General features: G+C 38.5%; 1 protein-coding gene across 1 annotated transcript in view; it reads left to right on the forward strand.

Moving 5' to 3' along the window:
- Window positions 1-20,539, forward strand: part of Ccdc178 (coiled-coil domain containing 178) — a 612,453-nt gene that overhangs the window by 461,876 nt on the left and 130,038 nt on the right. Inside the window, exon 20 of the mRNA XM_045134754.1 lies at window positions 15,810-15,944. Coding sequence (XP_044990689.1) covers window positions 15,810-15,944 — 135 coding nt within the window. The remainder of the gene's footprint in view (window positions 1-15,809; window positions 15,945-20,539) is intronic.

Consider the following 20,539-nt stretch of genomic DNA (forward strand, 5'->3'; position numbering starts at 1 on the left):
ACTACTTGCCTCTTTGTCAGTGACTAATAAGATTAATCAACTTTTAAGAAAGATGGTTAATTATGGGTTGAATGAGATTATTGAAGGAAGTGGGAAGGTATTTTTCTTTTCCTTTTTTTTTTTTTTTTTTTTGTTTTTCTTTTTTGGTTTTTCGAGGTAGGGTCTCACTCTGGTCCAGGCTGACCTGGAATTAACTCTGTAGTCTCAGGGTGGCCTCGAATTCTCAGTGATCCTCCTACCTCTGCCTCCCAAGTGCTGGGATTAAAGGCGTGCGCCACCACGCCCGGCGGAAGGTATTTTTCAATGTTGGAAATTGAATGCTTGTTAAAAATGCTTTTTGAGTGGAACTTAGATCAGAATGTTAAAGTTTTTGGGTGAAGATGTGTGTATGTGTAGAAAGGATGTAAAAGATCAAAAAGACCAAGTTTTGGGCTGGAGAGATGGCTTAGCGGTTAAGCGCTTGCCTGTGAAGCCTAAGGACCCTGGTTCAAGGCTTGGTTCCCCAGATCCCACATTAGCCAGATGCACAAGGGGGCGCACGCGTCTGGAGTTTGTTTGCAGAGGCTGGAGGCCCTGGCACGCCCATTCTCTCTCTCTCCCTCTATCTGTCTTTCTCTCTGTGTCTGTCGCTCTCAAATAAATAAATAAATAAATAAATAAAAATTAAAAAAAAAAAAGACCAAGTTTTGCCTAAAATTCATTTCCCTTTAGAAGGAACAGAAAGATAATTTTCAGGCTAAACCTAAGCACCATGCCTAAAGTTAAAAATTTTTCAACTACTTACAGACTTTTAAAGATGCTCTAAACATTTTATATAGAGACATAAACTTAATGTAAATTCAGCTTACATTAAACATAGGAGATGTCCTTTGCTAGGTGGTCCACAAAGTCATAGCACAGATGTAATTCATATTCTTTGGAAGTCTAACCAGGTTAGACATAGACAAGACCTATCACCTTATGTATTATAAATGGGTAAAATAGATTTCCTAGGTAAAAACAAGCAACTTCAGAGGAAGACAAGGAATGTTAGGATACTTAGCTTTCTGCTTTGTTGTTTCTTTTTGCTCTTTCTTACTATTATATGCTATTTAAAAGTCATGGCAAGCTCAACTTGGAAAAAGGGATGCTGTTCCCTTTTATCTCAGACTCCATGCAAGTTTAAGCCATGTGCCCCCTGACCATACCCCAAAACAAAATGGCCAATTGTTTCTGATAAGAAAAAGGGAATGATAAATGGCATATAACTTTGTTTCTCTTTATAGTTCCTCCCTTTTGAACACCTAAAGTAACATCTGTTAGATGGAATTTCTCAACATACAAAACTTAAATAGGTAAACTGAGTCAAGGTACTTGATCAAGTTACAAACTCCTTACATAAGGCAAACATCATTCTTACCTAAAATGTATATCAGGATATAAACAGATAATTTAAAAAAGGCATCTAGTAAGTGATGGCTTAATGGGTAAGGCACTTATATGGGAAGCCTAAAGACCTAGGTTTGATTCCCCAGCACCCCCATTCTTACTACTAAACCTAAATCCAATTTAAAGCAGGTATTTTGATATCCACTCTCCAAATAGTCTTCCATACCCATCCGCCCACATGGAAGGGCAATCAGCAACTCTTGCAAACCCTCTTCACCACTGCAGAGGAACATGAGAAAATCTGAATGGAAACAAACAAACTAGTGTTGGGAGCCAATGGCTGCTTCACAGAGAACCCTAATATTATTGATGATATTTTCCCTTCCACAAGATTGGACTGGGATCCTAACACCACTGAAGGTAGGGTGTCCCTTAACCTCTTGCCAGACGCTGATGGGTGGTCTCCAGGCAGCCACTTGCTCAGCACCCTACAAATTTGTCTAAGGTTAATGATATGACCCAAGGGCCCACAGAATTCCCCCGCTGCTTTCCTAAAAAGGCTGCAGGAAGCATATAGGACACACATACACCCATAGATCCTGAGGCCCCTGAGAATAGGCAAGCTAATAACATTGTGTTTGTAACTCAGTCCACACCAGATATTAGAAAAGAGATTCAGAGAATAGAAGGCTTTGAGGATAAACTTCTTTCAGAGTTGTTATAGATTGCTGCCAGGGTACATAATAATAGAGACACTCCAGGAGATAGACAGGCTAAGAAAATGGCTAAGGTTTTGGTGGCTACCTTCCAGAAGACACAAGGCCCCATGAGATAGCTCTTATACTTTGTTCAGTATGATCCCACCTGAAAGGCAAATATATATTGTGCTGGACTAAAAGATGCTATATTGAGTATCCCATTAGCAAAGGGAAATCAATCCTTTTTTTTTTTTTTTTTTGCCTTTGAATGGACAGACCTGGAACAAGGCACCAGTGGGCAACTAACCTAGACTAGGCTTCTACCAGGATTTAAAAATTCTACCACCCTCTTTGATGAGGCTTTTCATAGAGACTTGAAGGCCTTTTGCAAGGAAACACCTGAAGCAACTCTCCTACAATACATGGATGACTTCCTCCTAGCTGCAGAAATGGAAGAGGATTGCCTGTCTGCCACAGAGCATTTCCTGGACAACTTAAAACATCTGGGCTATCACATGTCAACTAGAAAGGCTCAACTATGTGTGTGTAAGGCAACCTACTTGAGACACAAACTCAAAGAAGGCATTGCTTTTAGATCAAGCAAGGATACTGTTTCACCAAACCAAGGCTTTGAACCCAGCCTCCCTGCTGCCAGAAACTGATGCATCACTGCCTAGAAATCACCTCCACCTTCCATAGACTCTGTCCAGACCAAAATCCACATGCACAGATTCATCACACCCCACATTCTGGTACCAATTTCTGTAGCAAACAGATTCAGGTTTACTGAGACAAACTTCCAGAATAGGCACAAGAAGGGATTTAGTGAAGCTTACAGATCCAGAGGAAGTTCCATAATAGCAGAAGAAGCTGGCCTACTTCCACAGGACCAAACACACAGAGAGAAACACAAGCCTAAAAGTCAAAAGCCTCCTCAGTTGTTTTAGGTTCAGGTCTTTGTGTTACCTCAAGCTAGAACAAAAAAGACTGATAAGTGTAGACTTGGTTTGTTTTATAGATTCTTCTCCTCATCCCATTTGCTTTATTTTCACAAATCACAGCTTCCACTGTAAGAAATGTCCTTTACTGTAAGTAAAGTAAGTTTTGTACCAAAACCCACCTTCTTATTTTTTGTCATATTTTTGGAGTTGTTCCAAGTATCCCAAGAGGTCATGGAATATAGGCTGTCCTAGGAACTAAGCTAACTCTTTAAATAATTACAGTCTTGATATAGAAAGAATGTTGCAAGATTCTCTGAAAGGATCACTCCAATGCTAGTATGAATAAAAGTAGAGGGGGTTATTTACATGGGGGCCAAAAAGCTTGAGATAGCTTTCCAAAAAACCTCTGGCCCAGAGCTGAGGTTTTATTTCCATTTTATAGTTTTCATAGCTGAAGGGGGGATGGTAAGTGAGCAAATAAGACTTGGAAGTTTGCATATCAATCATTTCTGTAGTCAGGCCACCCTAACAATGATCTCCTCTTTATTTTGTTTTAGCCTAAACTGCCTTTCCTTTTCCTTGTCCCTCTGGGCCCTTTCTGGACAGTTCTCTCTTTGGGATTTTTCCCACCTGCTGTCAAAGATAAGTGTAGCTCCTCAGCAATTAACTCTTACAGTAACTCAGTGAATCAGTTCAACTTTTAGCTTCTTTTCTTTCACAACAACATTCCAGGAAATTAAAGTAGTATCTTGCCATAACTGACTATTCATTTAGCTGTTGGATGTCCTCAATGAGGCTAAAAGAACTCATTCTATATCCAATCTCTTTAAAACAATTATTTTGATGGGCTGGAGAGATGGCTTAGCGGTTAAGCGCTTGCCTGTGAAGCCTAAGGACCCCGGTTCGAGGCCCAGGTCCCCAGGTCCCACGTTAGCCAGATGCACAAGGGGGCGCACGCGTCTGGAGTTCGTTTGCAGAGGCTGGAAGCCCTGGCGCGCCCACTCTCTCTCCCTCTATCTGTCTTTCTCCCTGTGTCTGTCGCTCTCAAATAAATAAATAAAATATTTTAAAAAAACAAAAAAAATATTTAAAACAATTATTTTGATTTGTTACTATAAGCTTTTAGTGTGTTAGTAATCTATTATTTATACTATGTTTGAACAAGATAATCTTCCATTTGTTTTTGTCTTAAAAATTCTAAATTTCAAAAACCTAGTAGAATAAGGCATAAATAGATAGTATTACAGAAAAATAGGAATGCATGCAAGTTATTGTGATGTATTTTTATTCACATTATAATACAACCTATTTTTTTTTTATTTATTTATTTGAGAGCAACAGAGAGAGAAAGAGGCAGATAGAGATAGCGAGAGAGAGAATGGGCGCGCCAGGGCCTCCAGCCACTGCAAACGAACTCCAGACGCGTGCGCCCCCTTGTGCATCTGGCTAACGTGGGTCCTGGGGAATTCAGCCTTGAACCAGGGTCCTTAGGCTTCACAGGCAAGCGCTTAACCACTAAGCCATCTCTCCAGCCCTACAACCTATTTTTTTTAATGTTTTGTGGCCCATATCTAGAGCCTCTGGGTTTCTAGAATTCTTCATGAATACTCTTAACCCAGCTAAAAGTCGAAAATCAGAGGGCAAAAAAAGAGAAAACAATCAAATTTGGATTGTAATGATATCATAGTAAGAAATATTAACTTGAACTCTATAGGCTGAATAGATTGCTCAGTGGTTAAAGGAACTTGCCAGTACCCATTTAACTCCAGATACACAAAGTGGCCCATATATCTGGAGTTTGTTTGCCATGGCAAGAGGCCCTGGTGTGCTCTCTCTCTCATTGCAAATAAATAAATAAAAATGTCTTTAAAAATAATATGAACTTTAAGCAGAAGTAAGGAAGCTCTTTTTAATGTAGCAGAGTCTTCTACAGATTTGAAATATTCTCTCCTGAAGAGAAGAAGGAGGCTCTAATTTGGGAAATCAAGTTGGGAGACCTGAAACCTAAAAATCATAACCACTTACCAAGGTTATGTTATTAGAAATTTAAACAGTCCTTCCTGTAGGGAGTAGACCCAGGAAGCCAACAAGTCGGGAAAAGGGTTGCAAGACCCCTCCCCCCCACACAAGGATATATTAAGGGGAAACAACTGTTTGCAGATGAGACTCTCTAATGATGCTGTCTGCAGGTTGTGCAGTGAGCTCCAGAGATGCAGTATCCATGAGTCATGACTTATGCTGGCATGAGATTTTTCAGTAATGCAGCTGCCTCTGAGTTGAAGCAGCTCTGGTAAATTATATTTTAGGATGACATAAGATTTCTTATTGGTTCAGGTGCTTTGAAGTTTCCATTCTCTTTAAGTAAGCCCTTACCTTGAGACTAAGGGAAGAGCAGCAATCCTGACATAGAGAGCTTGAGCTAAGAGGCTATGGGGAGGTCATTGTAAGGGTCCAAGAATCACTGAAGAAAGAAATCAGACTCAAATAGTATGTAAAAACAAGGAATGTTTATTCTGCAGAATCTACCAGCATGTAGGGTCAACCACTCATACAAAATGGTGACCCTGAGAGGAGATTGCAGGCTCCTTGATTTGGGTGGGCTTAAACTTGTCTAACATGGAACATGTCTGGGCATATCTGTGCATGTCCAGGAACTGACTCAGCCTATCTTCCCCACCACATGTCAGGGCAGGGCCATTTCCAGAAGTCCTGCATGCCTCTCCAGGGAACTGAAACTTAGGCCTAGTTAGAGTGGCACCTTACTGAAGCCTGTCATGGTGTCAGTTTGGTCCCTTCAGTCATCTTGCAAGATGGGATGAGACTTGGTGATTTATCTGCTTTGGAATTTATTGCTCCTGTCAGCAACTCCTCACCCTTCTCTGTAAGGAACCACAGTAAACTCACTGGCTCACCAAAATGATTTTTGTGTAATTGTTATTTGGTGTGCCATCTTTGCCCTAACTGGGATAAATAGATGTGTGTGAATATCTCCCCAGGGAAAAAAGTTTTTGCAACTGTTATTAAAATGCTAATTTCTGGAATGTAAAGATGATAAAAGAAGTTATGTTAACAAGCCCTCAGTGAATGTCATCAACCTGAGATCTGTGCTGTTTAAATAAGTCATATTGAGAAAGAGTTGAAGGATTACTTATCTTTGCTAACAGAATAACAAAAGCTTAATTACCCCAGATCTTTTACCAAAGGGCACATATAGTTAGGCTTCAATTAACAATGTATATTTGTTTACTGAGATATGTCCACTATATTCAGATGGTGATCTCAGCATATAGCATATAAAGTCAGCATATATAGAACTAAGCATCAATATGTTTTCAAATATTTTATTTTCATTTAAATAAATGGAATAAGAGAGAGAGAGAGAGAGAGAGAGAGAGAGAGAGAGAGAGAGAGAGAGAGAAAGAGACAGAGAAAGAGAGAACCAGGGCTTCCAGCCCCTGCAAATAAATTTCAGACACATGTGCATCTGATTTTACTTTGGTCCTGGAGAATTGAACCTATGTTCTTTGGTTTTGCAGGAAGCGCATCTTAGCCACTAAGCTATCTCTTTAGCCCTAAACATCAGTCTGTTTTAAAGTTTGCTTTCAGATGAAATTTTTAAGGAAATGCTATCCTACAATCAAAGACAATTCCCAGGTAGTTTTAGATGATAATCAAGTAAAATCTTTTCCATATTTTCCATTTGAAAAGCAAACTATCCTGTCTACCAGATTCCATTTTATTCAAAGACTGAGCCATGGAGTGGGTTTTCAGCAAGCTAAACACATGATACCTAGTGACAGGTAAGATCCCCAGAGGGGGAATCCTAAGACAGGGGCCATGGTGACTAATGCTCTTACAAAAACAAAAGAGGGAGATATTGGGCCTTGAGATGCCTGGATGTGAGGCCTAGTGGAACATCCTGAGCCTAACTAAAGTTTGGTGATCTGCCTCGGGCCAGCTACGCCTAATGGCTTCTGGCCTGCTACTTCTGCATGTGCTGGAATTCCCTCACATGCTCTTGGGACCAATCATCTCAAAGGTCGTGGTTTACTATTGCCCCTTACCTCTCCCCCCATCCTAGAATCCCCACCTTTGTTCTCAACATTATATAGATAACTGCCTGTAACAATAAAGCAAATTCCTGCTTCAACAAGACTCCCGACTCAGTGTGGTTTTTCTCTGGTGACTAAGAGATGTTCTGAGTCATCTGATGTTCACCCTTCTTCCTCAACCCCTTGGGAGGAACCAGCGGGCCTGGTCCCTCCACACACTACCTACCCACTGGGGACGATCCCGGAAGTCCGCCAGTGTCCTGTGGCGGGGGAGCATAAACTGCTTCCGGGTTCCAGTGTTCCCACGCAGATGTTTGGGCTGCTTTAGTAAATTGTGCCTCAGTGTCCCTCATAGATTGAACACAGGCAGCATTGGCACATTATCACTTGAGAGATCATGCAAATTTGGTGCCATGGCCAGGCAAGTGAGAAGCAAAGCCCAAGCTGTTTGGCAACTGCCTTGGGCTGCCACAGATTCCCATTATGCTTGAACCCAGGCTGATTCCCCAACCTAAGTGCCCATACACTGTGATGACAGACAACAGCGCAAAAGAAATAACATGAAAAATCAAATTCAAGAAAATCCAGTTAGATCACCCAGTCCTACAATGAACACTTCTAAGCAAAACAGAAGAGTCATTAGGATCAGAACATCAAAATGAAGCTATGAGCAATGCAACCTTGACCAAGCTACTGGTAGAACTTGCAGAAAGGCAACAAAGGACCGATGATTATGTGGATGCTGCCATCACCACACTAGAATTAATAGATAAGAAAATGGAAGGAGTTCAAAGACTTCAGAGATTTAAGGAGAATAAAATAAAAAAAGACCTCAAAAATCAGCTGGCCATGCTAAATGAAGACATAAAGAAATGCAAGGATGAATTCCAGGAATCATCAAAAAAGTCAGAAAATGATGTGAAAAGGGAGCTTGACAGAGGGATGGAAATTATAAATAGAAAAGTAGTAGAAAATGCAAACAAAATTGAACAAGTCCAAAACTCTCTAGAAGCTCTCAAGAATAGAGTCAGCCATGTGGAGGTCAGAAAGACAAGATGGAAAAAACAGTTCAAGAGTTCGAAAATTGCAGTAAGTTCAAAAGTTTCCAAGAACAGAACATGAGGGAATTGTGACTTAAACATCCTTATATCAGGATCATTGGAAAACCAGAGGGAGAAGAAATACAAACCAAAGGCATGGAGAACTTATTTAACAAAATAATTGAAGAAAACTTCCCTAGTCTCTTAAAAGAAAGTCCCATCAAGATACAAGAAGCCAAGAGAAATCCAAACATACTGGACAAAAGGATAAACTCTCCAAGACATATTGTCATTAAGACTGTAAACATTGACATCAAAGAGAAAATCCTAAAAGCAGCTAGGGAAAAACAACACACCATTTTCAAAGGTAACCCCATCAGAATTACTTCAAACTTCTCAATGGAAACCCTGAAAGCTAGAAGGGCCTGGTATGAAACACTGCAAAGTCTAAGAACCTATAGCTTCAAACCCAAACTACTATACCCAGCAAAAGTATCCCTCATAATAGATGGTGAAAGAAAAAATTTCCATGACAAAACTCAGCTTGATAACTATATGAACACAAAACAAAACCTACAGAGAGTATTTAGGAAATTCTCCACAGAGAAGAAACAAATAATCAATCTCAAATGCCTACAAGAAAGAGATGATAATAACCAAACTCAGAGTAGGCACAAAAAACTTCAAAGTCCATGAAAACACCGAACCACATATACCATCACAATATGGCAGGGATCAAATCAAATCTCACAGTCATTACCCTAAATAGCAATGGCCTTAATTCACCCATCAAGAGACACAAGCTAATAGGATGGATCAAAATATTAGACCACTCAATATGTTGTCTTCAAGAAACCCAACTCACCACTAAAGACAGACACCTCCTCAGGTGAAAGGGTAGAAAACAATATTCCAGGAAAATGGGAATAAGACACAAGCATGTGTAGCTATATTAATATCTGATAAAATAGACTTCAAAAAAAATAATCACAAAAGACAAAGAAGGCCATTTCCTACTTATCAAGGAAATGATCCATCAAGAGGATACTACAATCATAAATTTGTATGCACCAAACACAGGGGCACCATAGTTCATAAAACAGAACCTACTGAACAATAAAACAGAAATAACCACCAACACCATCATATCTGGGGACTTTAATACACCATTACCAGTAATAGACAGATCATCCAAACAGAAACACAACAGGGAAGTAAGAGACCTCAACAAAACCATAGATCATTTAGACCTAACAGACATCTACAGAACTTTCCATCCCAAGTCCACAGACTACACATTCTTCTCAGCAGCCAATGGAACATTCTCTAAAATATACCATATATTGGATCACAAAGCCTACCTCCAGGTATTTAGGAAGATTGACATAATTCCCTGCATGGTATCAGATCACAATGATATATTACAAGAAATAGACAACAAAAGACCCACCAAGAATCCCAACGGTACCTGGAAACTGAACAGCATACTTTTAAACAATAAATGGATGGTTGATTAAATAAAAAATGAAATTGCAAAATTTCCAGAATTGAATGATGATGAGAACACATCATACCAAAACATGGGACACAATGAATGGGGGAAAATTCATAGCACTCAATGCCTTCATGAAAAAGATAGAGTGATCCCAAATCAATAACCTAACAATCCACCAAAAGGCACTGGAAAACAAGAAATATCCAACCCGAAGAGCTCCAGAAGGAATGAAATAAGTAAAATCAGAGCAGAAATAAATGAATTGGAAACCAAGGAAACAATTAAGACAATTGACAAAACAAAGAGCAGGTTCTTTGAAAAGAAACAAGATTGACAAACCCATGACCAATTGGATCAAGCAAAAAAAAAGGAGAAGCTTCAAATTAGACAAAATTCAAAATGAAAAAGGGGAGATCACAACAGATATAAGTGAAATTGGGAGAATCATCAGGACTTATTTCATAAACCTCTACTCCACAAAACTGGATAATGTGGAGGAGATGGATAAATTCCTGGATACATACCATCTATCAAAGCTAAACTCAGAGCAGATTAACCACCTCAATGAACCCATTACACTCACGGAAATTGAAAAAGTAATAATAATAAAAAAAAACTCCCTAAAAAGATGAGTCCAGGACCAGATGGCTTGTCAGCTGAATTCTATCAAACCTTCATGGAAGAACTCAAACCAATCTTCCTCAAACTGTGCCACACAATTGGAGAACAGGGAAAGCTACCCAACTCCTTTTATGAAGTTAGTATCACCCTAATTCCAAAACCAGGCAGAGATGCCACAAGAAAAGAAAATTACCGGCCTATTTCCCTGATGAACTTAGATGCAAAGATCCTGAACAAAATCCTTGCAAACTGAATCGAACAGCATATCGAAATCATTATCAACCTTGACCAAGTGGGATTCATGACAGGAACACAGGGGTGGTTCAACATACAGAAATCCATCAATGTAATACACCACATAATCAAGGTTAAACATAAAAACCACATGATCATTTCCATAGATGCAGAAAAGGCCTTTGACAAGATACAACATCACTTCATGATCAAAACATTGGAGAAAATTTGCATGGTTGGTTCATATCGTAACATAATAAAGGCAATATAAAGCTCCTAAGGCCCAAATAATACTTAATGGAGAGAGACTGGAGGAATTCCCATTAAGATCAGGAACAAGACAGGGTTGTCCACTCTCACCTCTACTTTTCAATATGCTACTGGAAGTCCTAGCTCAAGCAATAAGACAGGAGAAGGAAATAAAAGGGATACAATTTGGAAATAAGGAAGTTAAGTTAGCTGTATTCACTGATGACATGATTGTATATGTAAGAGACCTGAGAGACTCCATCCCAAAATCTCTGAAGGTGATTAACTCCTATAGCAAAGTAGCAGGATACAAAATCAATGCACAAAACTCAGTAGCCTTTCTATATGCAAATGAAAAAGATACAGAGAAAAAAATAATGGACATGGTCCCATTTTCAATGTCAACAACAAAATAAAATACCTTGGAAGAACGTTAACCAAGGAGTGAAAGATCTATACAAAAAAAAACATAAAAACACTCAAAAAAGAAAGTGAGGAGGACTTGAGAAAATGGAAAGACCTCCCATGCTCCTGGATGGACACAATCAACATTGTGAAGATGGTAATCCTACCAAAGGCAATATATAGATTTAATGCAATTCCAATTAAAATCCCTACAGTAGAAAAAAATGATCTCATACTTCATATGGAAAGGCAGAAGGCTTGCATATCCAAACATATCCTCAGCAAAAGAAATACCTCTGGAGGCATCACCATACTTGATCTATATTATGAAGCCATAGTAATAAAAACAGTATAGTACTGGCATAAAAACAGGAGTATAGACCAATGGAATAGACTTGAGGACCCAGACTTTGCGTCAAGCAACTATAGCTACTTGATATTCAACAAAGGCCCTAACAATACACGCTAGAAAAAAGACAGCATCTTCAAAAAATGGTGCTGGGCAAACTGGATAACCATATGCAGGAAACTGAAACTTGATCCACACATTTCTCCATGCACTACACTCAAGTCCAAATGAATGAAAGACCTCAATATAAGACCAGAAACTCAACTAGTACTGGAAGAAAATTTAGGAGGTACCTTCCATGATATAAGAAAGGAAAAAGTGTTCCTGAACAAAATCCCAGTAGCTCATGATCTTAAACAGTCACTCAACCAATGGGATCTCATGAAGCTGAAGAGTTTCTTTACAGACAAGCATACAATACACAAAGCCAATAGATTACCCACAGAATGGGAGAAAATATTTGCTGGTTATCCAACTGACAGAGGCCTAATCTTTAGAATCTACAAAGAACTCAAAAATATAAACAGTAAAATGTCAAATACCCTACTCACAAAATGGGACAAAGAGCTGAACAGGCAGTTCACAGAGGAAGAATTACAAATGGCAAACACACACTTAAGAAAATGTTCATCATCCCTAATAATCAGGAAAATGCAAATTAAAACAAATATGAGATTCCACCTTACCCCCATAAGGATAGCAAACTTCAAAAAATAAAATGAAAATAAATGCTGGTGAGGATGTGGAGAAGTAGGAACACTCATCCACTGTTGGTGGGAATGTAAGGTGGTACAACCACTTTGGAAAGCAATATGGAGACTCATGAAAAAGCTGACTAAAGAGATACCAACAGACTCAGTTATTCTCTTACTGGGCATATACTGTAAAACCTTTAAGCCACAGGCCAGAGAGATTTGCTCAACCATGTTTGTAGCAGCTCAATTCGTAATAACTAAGAGCTGGAATCAACCCAGATGTCCATCACTAGAAGAATGGATAACTAAGATGTGGTGTATCTACGCAATGGAATTCTATGCAGTAGTAAGAAAAAATGATATAATGAAATTTGAGGAAAAATGGTTGAACCTGGAACAGATCATTCTCAATGAACTTACCCAATCACAGAAAAAAAAAAAAAAAATCACCGCATAGTCTCAATCATCTACAGCACCTGACCTGAGTCTACCTAAGATGCCTTACATACCCAGAAAGCATCTCGTGGACTAGACAATAGGATGGATGGGGATTGAGGAGATGGCAACTGACAGGGTGGGAAAACACAAATCTAGAACCAAACAGCAATGGTACCATAAAATTCTACTCCCTAAAAGGCAGACCAAATGGTTGAACCTTCACCGGGCATTTAGAGGGATCAACTGAGCCACAAGACACTAGAGAGGGTTTGATGAAGACCAACCTTAATTTTCTACAGCTTCCCTCTGTCCCTCCCCCCATTTCTCTCTCTCTCTCTCTCTCTCTCTCTCTCTCTCCTGTCTCTAATTCTTGTATATTAGTTATTTTTTCCTTCCTTTTCTTAGTGGGTACTGACCTGTAATTCTCAGTACCAACATGTGGCTATCACCCACAATGAGCTTTTGATCAGAGAGACCTACAAGGTTTCCTAAAAGAAAGACATAGTTCTGTCAGAGTACTTGATGACCCACCAAAGGTTAGTGGTAAGACCCTACTGCTGAAGACACCTTATGTGGTTGACATGTAAAATGGAATGGCATGGCTGGGAGCTGGAAGAGAGTCAGACCCCAGTCAGTCAGCGCGTCTAGTGCCAGAAGGTGCTACATGGGCGACTGGGGAAAATGAACAATATCTGTTCAAGCATCTAACCTATTTAGCAGCAAATAACCTGTTGTGATTCCCACACAAGTGCAATAGTGGCACACAGCCATGGTGGGGAACCAACTGCTCTTGATTATGCTAACTGATCCCATCAGTGGTAGGAGACCCATAGCTGGAACTGGCAAACATGTCAGAACCATATCCAAACATAAGCCGGCTCTCTATTATCAAGCTACCATGAATCACAGGCTACAAGAGGGCCTACACCTATTAAATTCTCTATAAAAAAAAGTGAGGGTTATCTCATTTGTCCTGGTGCTAACTTACTCTCCCTTGGAGAATCTGCTTTTCTTTTTCAGATAGATGTAGATCCTAAGGAGAGAGCCACCCCATCATACCTCAAAAGGGCCCTGGCTGAAACTAAGCACAATTGGCAAAACAAACAAAGGTGCTGTTTTCCTGGTGAACCAGATACCAGCACAAGGGTGAAGGAGATCAACACAGAGAAAAATCAACTCCTACCAAATCAGTGATCCAGAGACCCAGAGGCCCCCAACACCTCATCACTGAAGCAGACCAAAAATGAACCCAACATGGCTCAGGGAAATTTTGTGAAAGAGGGGGTGGAAAGAATGTCAGAGCCACATGTTCGGTCATAATATGCAGAGACATTTATCTTACCCATAATTGAGGGCTAACTCCACAATGCATCACCCATATACCTCAAGAAGGAGGGGCCAAGGGGAAGGGGTAAGTCACGGATGAGCCTAATAAGGCTACCAAACTGACTGTATTTACTGAATACAAAACTAATTAATAAAAAAAGTTCACAGAAGTTCTCTTCCAATGCAATGCTAATCATTATTGACCTAAATTGTCCAGAATATCCATAAATTTATTCTGAATAATGTAGTTTGACAGGAAGTTGAAGTAATTTTTCCTGAGTTAACAAATTAAACAAGAATAAGGACTCATTTTTTCTGTAAACTGAAAATAAATATATATGTGCTGCTTATAACAATGCCTAAAGAGAATTATGGTAATAAGCCATCCATAAGCAACATGAGGCATTTAAAATGGTTTTAACTAGACTGTTTTGTTGAGCCACACATACAGATTTTCTAATCCACAAATGCTCTATTTGTTGATGTTTTACAAAACACACTATACATAAAACCCTGTTCAAATACTAACAATGGGTTTTTGAGAAGCAAGCCCAAGAGACTGCTGTGTGTGTGTGTGTGTGTGTGAGTGTGTGTGTGTGTGTGTGAGAGAGAGAGAGAGAAAAAGAGAGAGAGAGAGAGAGAGAGAGAGAGAGAGAGAGAGAGAGAGATTTAGAGTGAGAGAGAGAGAATTGGTGCACCAGGGCTGCCAGCCACTGAGACCAAACTCCAGATGTGTGCTTTCCTCTTGTGCACATGTATGACCTTGCGTGCTTGTGTTGCCTTGGGCATCTAGCTTAGGTGGGACCTGGACAGTCAAACATGAGTCCTTAGGATTCACAGGCAAGCACCTTAACCACTAAGCAATCTCTCCAGTCCCACTAGCTATGTTTTAATTATAGGTTTGAAAAATGTGTTTTAAATTTACTTAGTATTTAATTTTAATGTTTGATATGATTTTTTTCTATTTTGCAAATTACACTAAGAAATTATCCACATTACCATAACCCAAATGAGTTTTCAGTGACAGTATATGGATATGTAACTACTTAAGGGTTTTGGAAATTGATTTTATTGTTAATTGTATTAAATATATCTCTTTCGTTAAAAGCAAGAGAGCACTGTCTTGGTAAAATTTCTGCTGTCCGTTGTTTTATGTTGAACTTCCAAATCTCGCTTGGAAGGTAGAACAGGTGGAAGTCTTTCTTTCCTTGTGCAGACCCAGTATTAAATGTGCCACTGCTAATGCTACTTCCACTATCCATTTAATCTGAGATGTTTCTATGTCACGTGGTCACAGGTAGGCAGATTAATCAGAAGCTCTAGTTGGAAATTTCTTCCATGTTATTTTCTCCCCTCTGCAGTGGATGGCTAAGTTAATTCTCTTTAGTTTTTTTCATGGTCTAACGCACACATTGCCAGCAATGGGAAGCTTTATGAGGAAGAGAAAGAAAGCAGTGATGTCTATCAAAGACTTTAGGTTGCATTTTTAAACATTGGCTTGACCTGAAGTGCCACTTGCAAAAGCTTCAATAGATTATTTTTTTAAAGAAAGGTTCTATATGTCTCAAGGCTATCGGTTTTGAGTTAAACTGGGTGAAGTAGAAATATTTTACTCATCAGCTTTGCAGTCACAGAGTTTGCCTCAGCTAGAACAAAACTGCTGAGGCATTTAGAGAAAATTAACCCCCCATCCTGGCGGCCAGATGTGACTGGTTTCTGATGAATGCACATGAGTGGGCTGAAAAATCAAGAGACTGTGAAATTCCTGTCAGGTCCATACAGTGCAGAATGGGCCATTGACTGCTTTCTATATTTCCCTCCATCATTCTTCTTGAACACTGCCATTAATTTCCTCTCCTCCTCTGACTTGTGTTTTCCTCCCCTCCTGTGGCCTTTAGCTCTGTGAGCTGCAGAGAAGACTCCGCAAGCAGTGGCAGAACTACTTCAGGCTGCTGGTCCTCTTCAACAAGAGGAGGCTGGCCAAATTCCAGGCAGACTCTCAGGAGAATATTCAGAAAATCTTAGCTGTGCAGGTAGGTAATTGCGGGGATGTGGGTAAGATCATTCTGATGGAGATTGGAAAGCAAATTAAACCATAGCCCATCAGAGTTTTATAAATCTTTAACCTCTTTAATAAATGGAGATTGTGTGAAGGGTGAATTCAGTGAGCATATATACCATGCATACAAATCCTTCACAGACCTCAGAGCAAATTTACACACACACACACACACACACACACACACACACACAGACACATACACATACAGACACACACACACACACAAACACATATACAGAGGGTTTTTTTTTTTTGTTTTTTGTTTTTGTTTTTGTTTTTGTTTTTTGAGGTAGGGTTTCATTGTAGCCCAGGCTGACCTGGAATTCACTATGGAGTCTCAGGGTGGCATCAAGCTCATGGTGATCCTCCTACCTCTGCCTCAGAAGTGCTGGTATTAAAGGCTTGCACCATCACACTTGGAAATTTTTAATATTTTTATGTATTTGGTATAAATGTGCTTCTTTCACCTCTCCAGGCTTTAGAAATGCCATTCTGGCTTTGTAAAAGACTGACTATAGTTTCTCAGTGTAGCTTTTTATAAATCCACTTCACTGACATCAAGCCTTTTATGCTGATTGTATTAACTATTGTTTTTCTCTTGCTTTTTACAAGACTCATCCTCCCAAGCAGATACAGAAATGACTCTGTTTGAAAAATAAGCCACTAGGGACCAGAATGTAACTGTTGTTCTAAATGCATGTGATGGTTTTCTACCTGTGATTGCTCCAGAAAAGCAGTTAGTAAAGCACTTGCTTTTTAAACTGAAATAGTTGAGAAATCTCTTTAAACCATGTGAAGACTGCTAATAGACTGTTACTAAAAATTGTCTCAAATTAATGTTCTATCATTTCAAATGTTATAAGGTATGTTAAATGTGACTTGTTAAAGGAAACTCATGTTATTCTGCTCTATTTAAAAACAAAAGATAAAATGACTAACTGTCCCATGAAAAATAAAAACAATGGTATAGACCTTAGAAGTGCAATTATCAGTAACTAGCAACACAGGCAATGAATGTTGAACCCCAAATCACATACTCTGTAAGTACCGTGGACTTCATGCTGCTTTTACTACAAGCAAAGGAAAATATTTCTCAAAAGATTTCCATATCTACTAAGTGATTTCAAATTTTATTTTCATTGACATATATTTTTATCATTTTTGTCTGAGAAGTGTGTGCTTTACATATTTGTTTTTGTTTGTTTGTTTGTTTGGTTTTCAAGGTAGGCCTCACTCTAGCCCAGTCTGACCTGGAATTCACTATGTAGTCTCAGGGTGGCCTCAAACTCACGGGAATCCTCCTATCTCTGCTTCCTGAGTGCTGGGATTAAAGGCATGCGCCACAACACCCAGATACATGTTTGTTTTATTAATAGTAGAGTATAAAAAATGAAAATAACAGCAAAAATTAAAGGAAAGTTTTGAGGAGGCAATGCCTAGTGCATGATGGCTTAATAGAAATTTTAGTTCAGATGAATATAATCTATGTTGCATTAGCTTAGATGTTTGTAGCATCTTGTTTTCCTTAAAAGGTCTGTTAACAGGGCTGGAGAGATGGCTTAGAGGTTAAGGCACATGCTTGCAAAGCCTAAGGACCCCGGTTTGATTCTTCAGGTCCCACGTTATCCAGATGTACAAGGGGCACATACATCTGGAGTCTGTTTACAGTGGCTAGAAGCCCTGGTGTGTCCATTCTCTCTCTCTCTCTCTCTGTATTAAATAAATAAATAAAAATAAAATCCTTTTTAAAAGTCTGCTAACATATAGTACATTGCAACATGGGTGAATAAATAGGTAATTAAATCAATGAAATAAATATAGCAGATTCCCTTTTCAATATTCAAAGATTTATACACATTCTCATTAAGTAGTGTCTTGGAAAACATCTGCTTTTCTGAACAAGTATACATGTTCTTTTGTTGTTGTTGTTGTTGTGTTTTTCAAGGTAGGGTCTTGCTCTAGCTCAGGCTGACCTAAAATATACTATGTAGCCACAGGCTTGCCTCAAACTCAATCCTCCTACCTCACAAGTGCTGGGATTAAAGGCACATGTCACCATGCCCAGCTCAAATATATATATGTTCTTACAAACCCTAAAAATATTAAAGTCTCATTGCAAATTATGATGTCTTTTTAAATTTTTGACAATGTCATTTTTATATGTATAAGTTCTTTCCATAAATTTCAAATAATTTTTAATAACTTTTTGTTATTTATTTATTTATTCATTTGAGAGTGACAGACAGAGACAGAAAGAGGCAGATAGAGAGAGGGAGAGAGCACGGGCTCACCAGGGCCTCCAGCCACCGCAAATGAACTTCAGATGCATGTGCCCCCTTGTGCATCTGGCTAACGTGGGTCCTGGGGAATCGAGCCTCGAACCAGGGTCCTTAGGCTTCACAGGCAAGCAATTAACTGCTAACCCATCTCTCCAGCCCATTTACTCTAATTTTTATTAGAAATGTGATGACATTTTACTGGAAATTACCAATTTTATAGATTCTGTATGACATAGAAATGAAGAGATAGGCTAGAACAGGAGTGAGATTCAACTAGAACCCAAACACCCAGCAGCAATCTTAGACTGTATTGAGCGAACTTGAGGAACATATATTAGGGGCTGCTTTTCTTCTACATTAGGTGCTTTCAATTTAGAATATTCAAATGTTAACTGTTAATGGAAATGAACATTACTGTTGTCTGACCACATGTCCTTTCTCTTAGAGAAGAGAACCAATTGTGGATGGATTAGAAGTGATAAGATGGCTATAAAACATGTCAGCCTGAGACATCATGTTCCCATGAATAATCAGCAAAAGCCTAGCTCAATCCTTTCAGCTAAACCATAAGACAATATGGAAGAGACTTGAGAAAGTAAACATATATCTGTTTCATATATTTGAATATTATACTGGGATGATGCCAATTTTATAAAGGTAAAAAGTTTCAAAGTGTCTCAGTGTAACACAACCATATTCAAAATCCTAACAAAAGTTTCCAGTGAAGCCTAAGATAATGATAAATGCATTCAGAAGCTGAAAATACACAAAAATAGCTCTGAAGCCTTTTAAGAAGACAATATGTTGTCGAGTTGGTATTGGGAACTTGTACTATGATGTTACAAAACAGATTAAGAGCTATGTTCATTACATTAAAGCAGCATATGGATGGATGTAGGAATAGACAAAAAAATCTATTAAACAGAGTAATGTAATTGGTAAATACTTTTTTAAATGTTTGCAGTTTTTCGTATCATCAAAGGTGAAACTTCATTGACTCTGCCTTATAAGGGTGTAATAGTCATGGTCAATAGTATGAATGGATGTCATGAGTCCCCTATAATATTTTATTTATAAAAGATACAGCAGACTGAAGCTGACTACTGGAAAAGAGAACTCGGGAAATTTCCCACAAGTATTTTGAATTTAGAGTACAACCAGAATGGGATCTCCAATTATGTATGATGAGGATAAATTATTTTACTTACTAGCTGAGGTTTATAAGTAAATACTAAAAACATACAAAATAACTTATTTCATATATTATGACAACACTAAGTCTATAAGCTATATAATATGAAATGAAATACTATGTATGTTTATAAGAATATATTTTCACATATATATATGTTATAAAATAAGCACTGAAATCACAATATCATTTTTAAGTGCATGATATAATGTATATTGAGGCAGAATAGAGACTACCTAAAAATACTTTATGAAAAAAAGATAGAAAAACATATAATGTCTCTAGGAACTATATTTCAGCACTTACAATATAATATGCTAAAATAAAATATATAAAAGCATCTCATTAAATCAACATGAGACAAATAACCAAATAAAAAGGATAAGAAAATGTTGTTAAATGGGATGGGAAAATGCTTAATATCAAAAGTATTAGAATTAAAACCTTATGTTCAAAGTAAAGAAAAAGCTTATTTTCAACACCATGACTGTAAATTTTTATTTTATTTTTTAATATTTTCTTTATTTATTTTCAAGGAGAGAAGGAGAAAGAGAGAGAGAATGAATATGGGTGTTCCAGGGCTTCTAGCCACTGCAAAGGAACCCCAGGTGCATGCACCATTTTGTGCATCTGGCTTTACATGGCTATGGGGGAATTGAACCCTGGTCATTAGCATTGCAAGCAAGCACTTTAAGTACTGAGCCATCTCTCCAGCCTGACTATATATATATATATATATGTGTGTGTGTGTGTGTGTGTGTGTGTGTGTGTGTGTGTGTGGTTTGTTGAGGTAGGGTCTCACTCTGGTCCAGGCTGACCTGGAATTAACTCTGTCATCTCAGGGTGGCCTTGAACTCATGGCAATCCTCCTACCACTGCCTCCCAAGTGCTGGGATTAAAGGCATGCGCCACCACACCCAGCCTGACTGTACATTTTTAGCAATGGTGGTAGAAGTGTTGAGTTACAGACTTTCCAAATTTATCCAAGGACTATATTGTCTCAGTACTGAAATATAACACTATATTTCTTCAATGGAAAAATTTTCCCATTTAATACTACAAAAATGCATTGTCTCACAAAAATATATATTCGCA

Source organism: Jaculus jaculus, chromosome 15 (assembly GCF_020740685.1).
Source record: "Jaculus jaculus isolate mJacJac1 chromosome 15, mJacJac1.mat.Y.cur, whole genome shotgun sequence".
NCBI classification, from domain to species: domain Eukaryota; kingdom Metazoa; phylum Chordata; class Mammalia; order Rodentia; family Dipodidae; genus Jaculus; species Jaculus jaculus.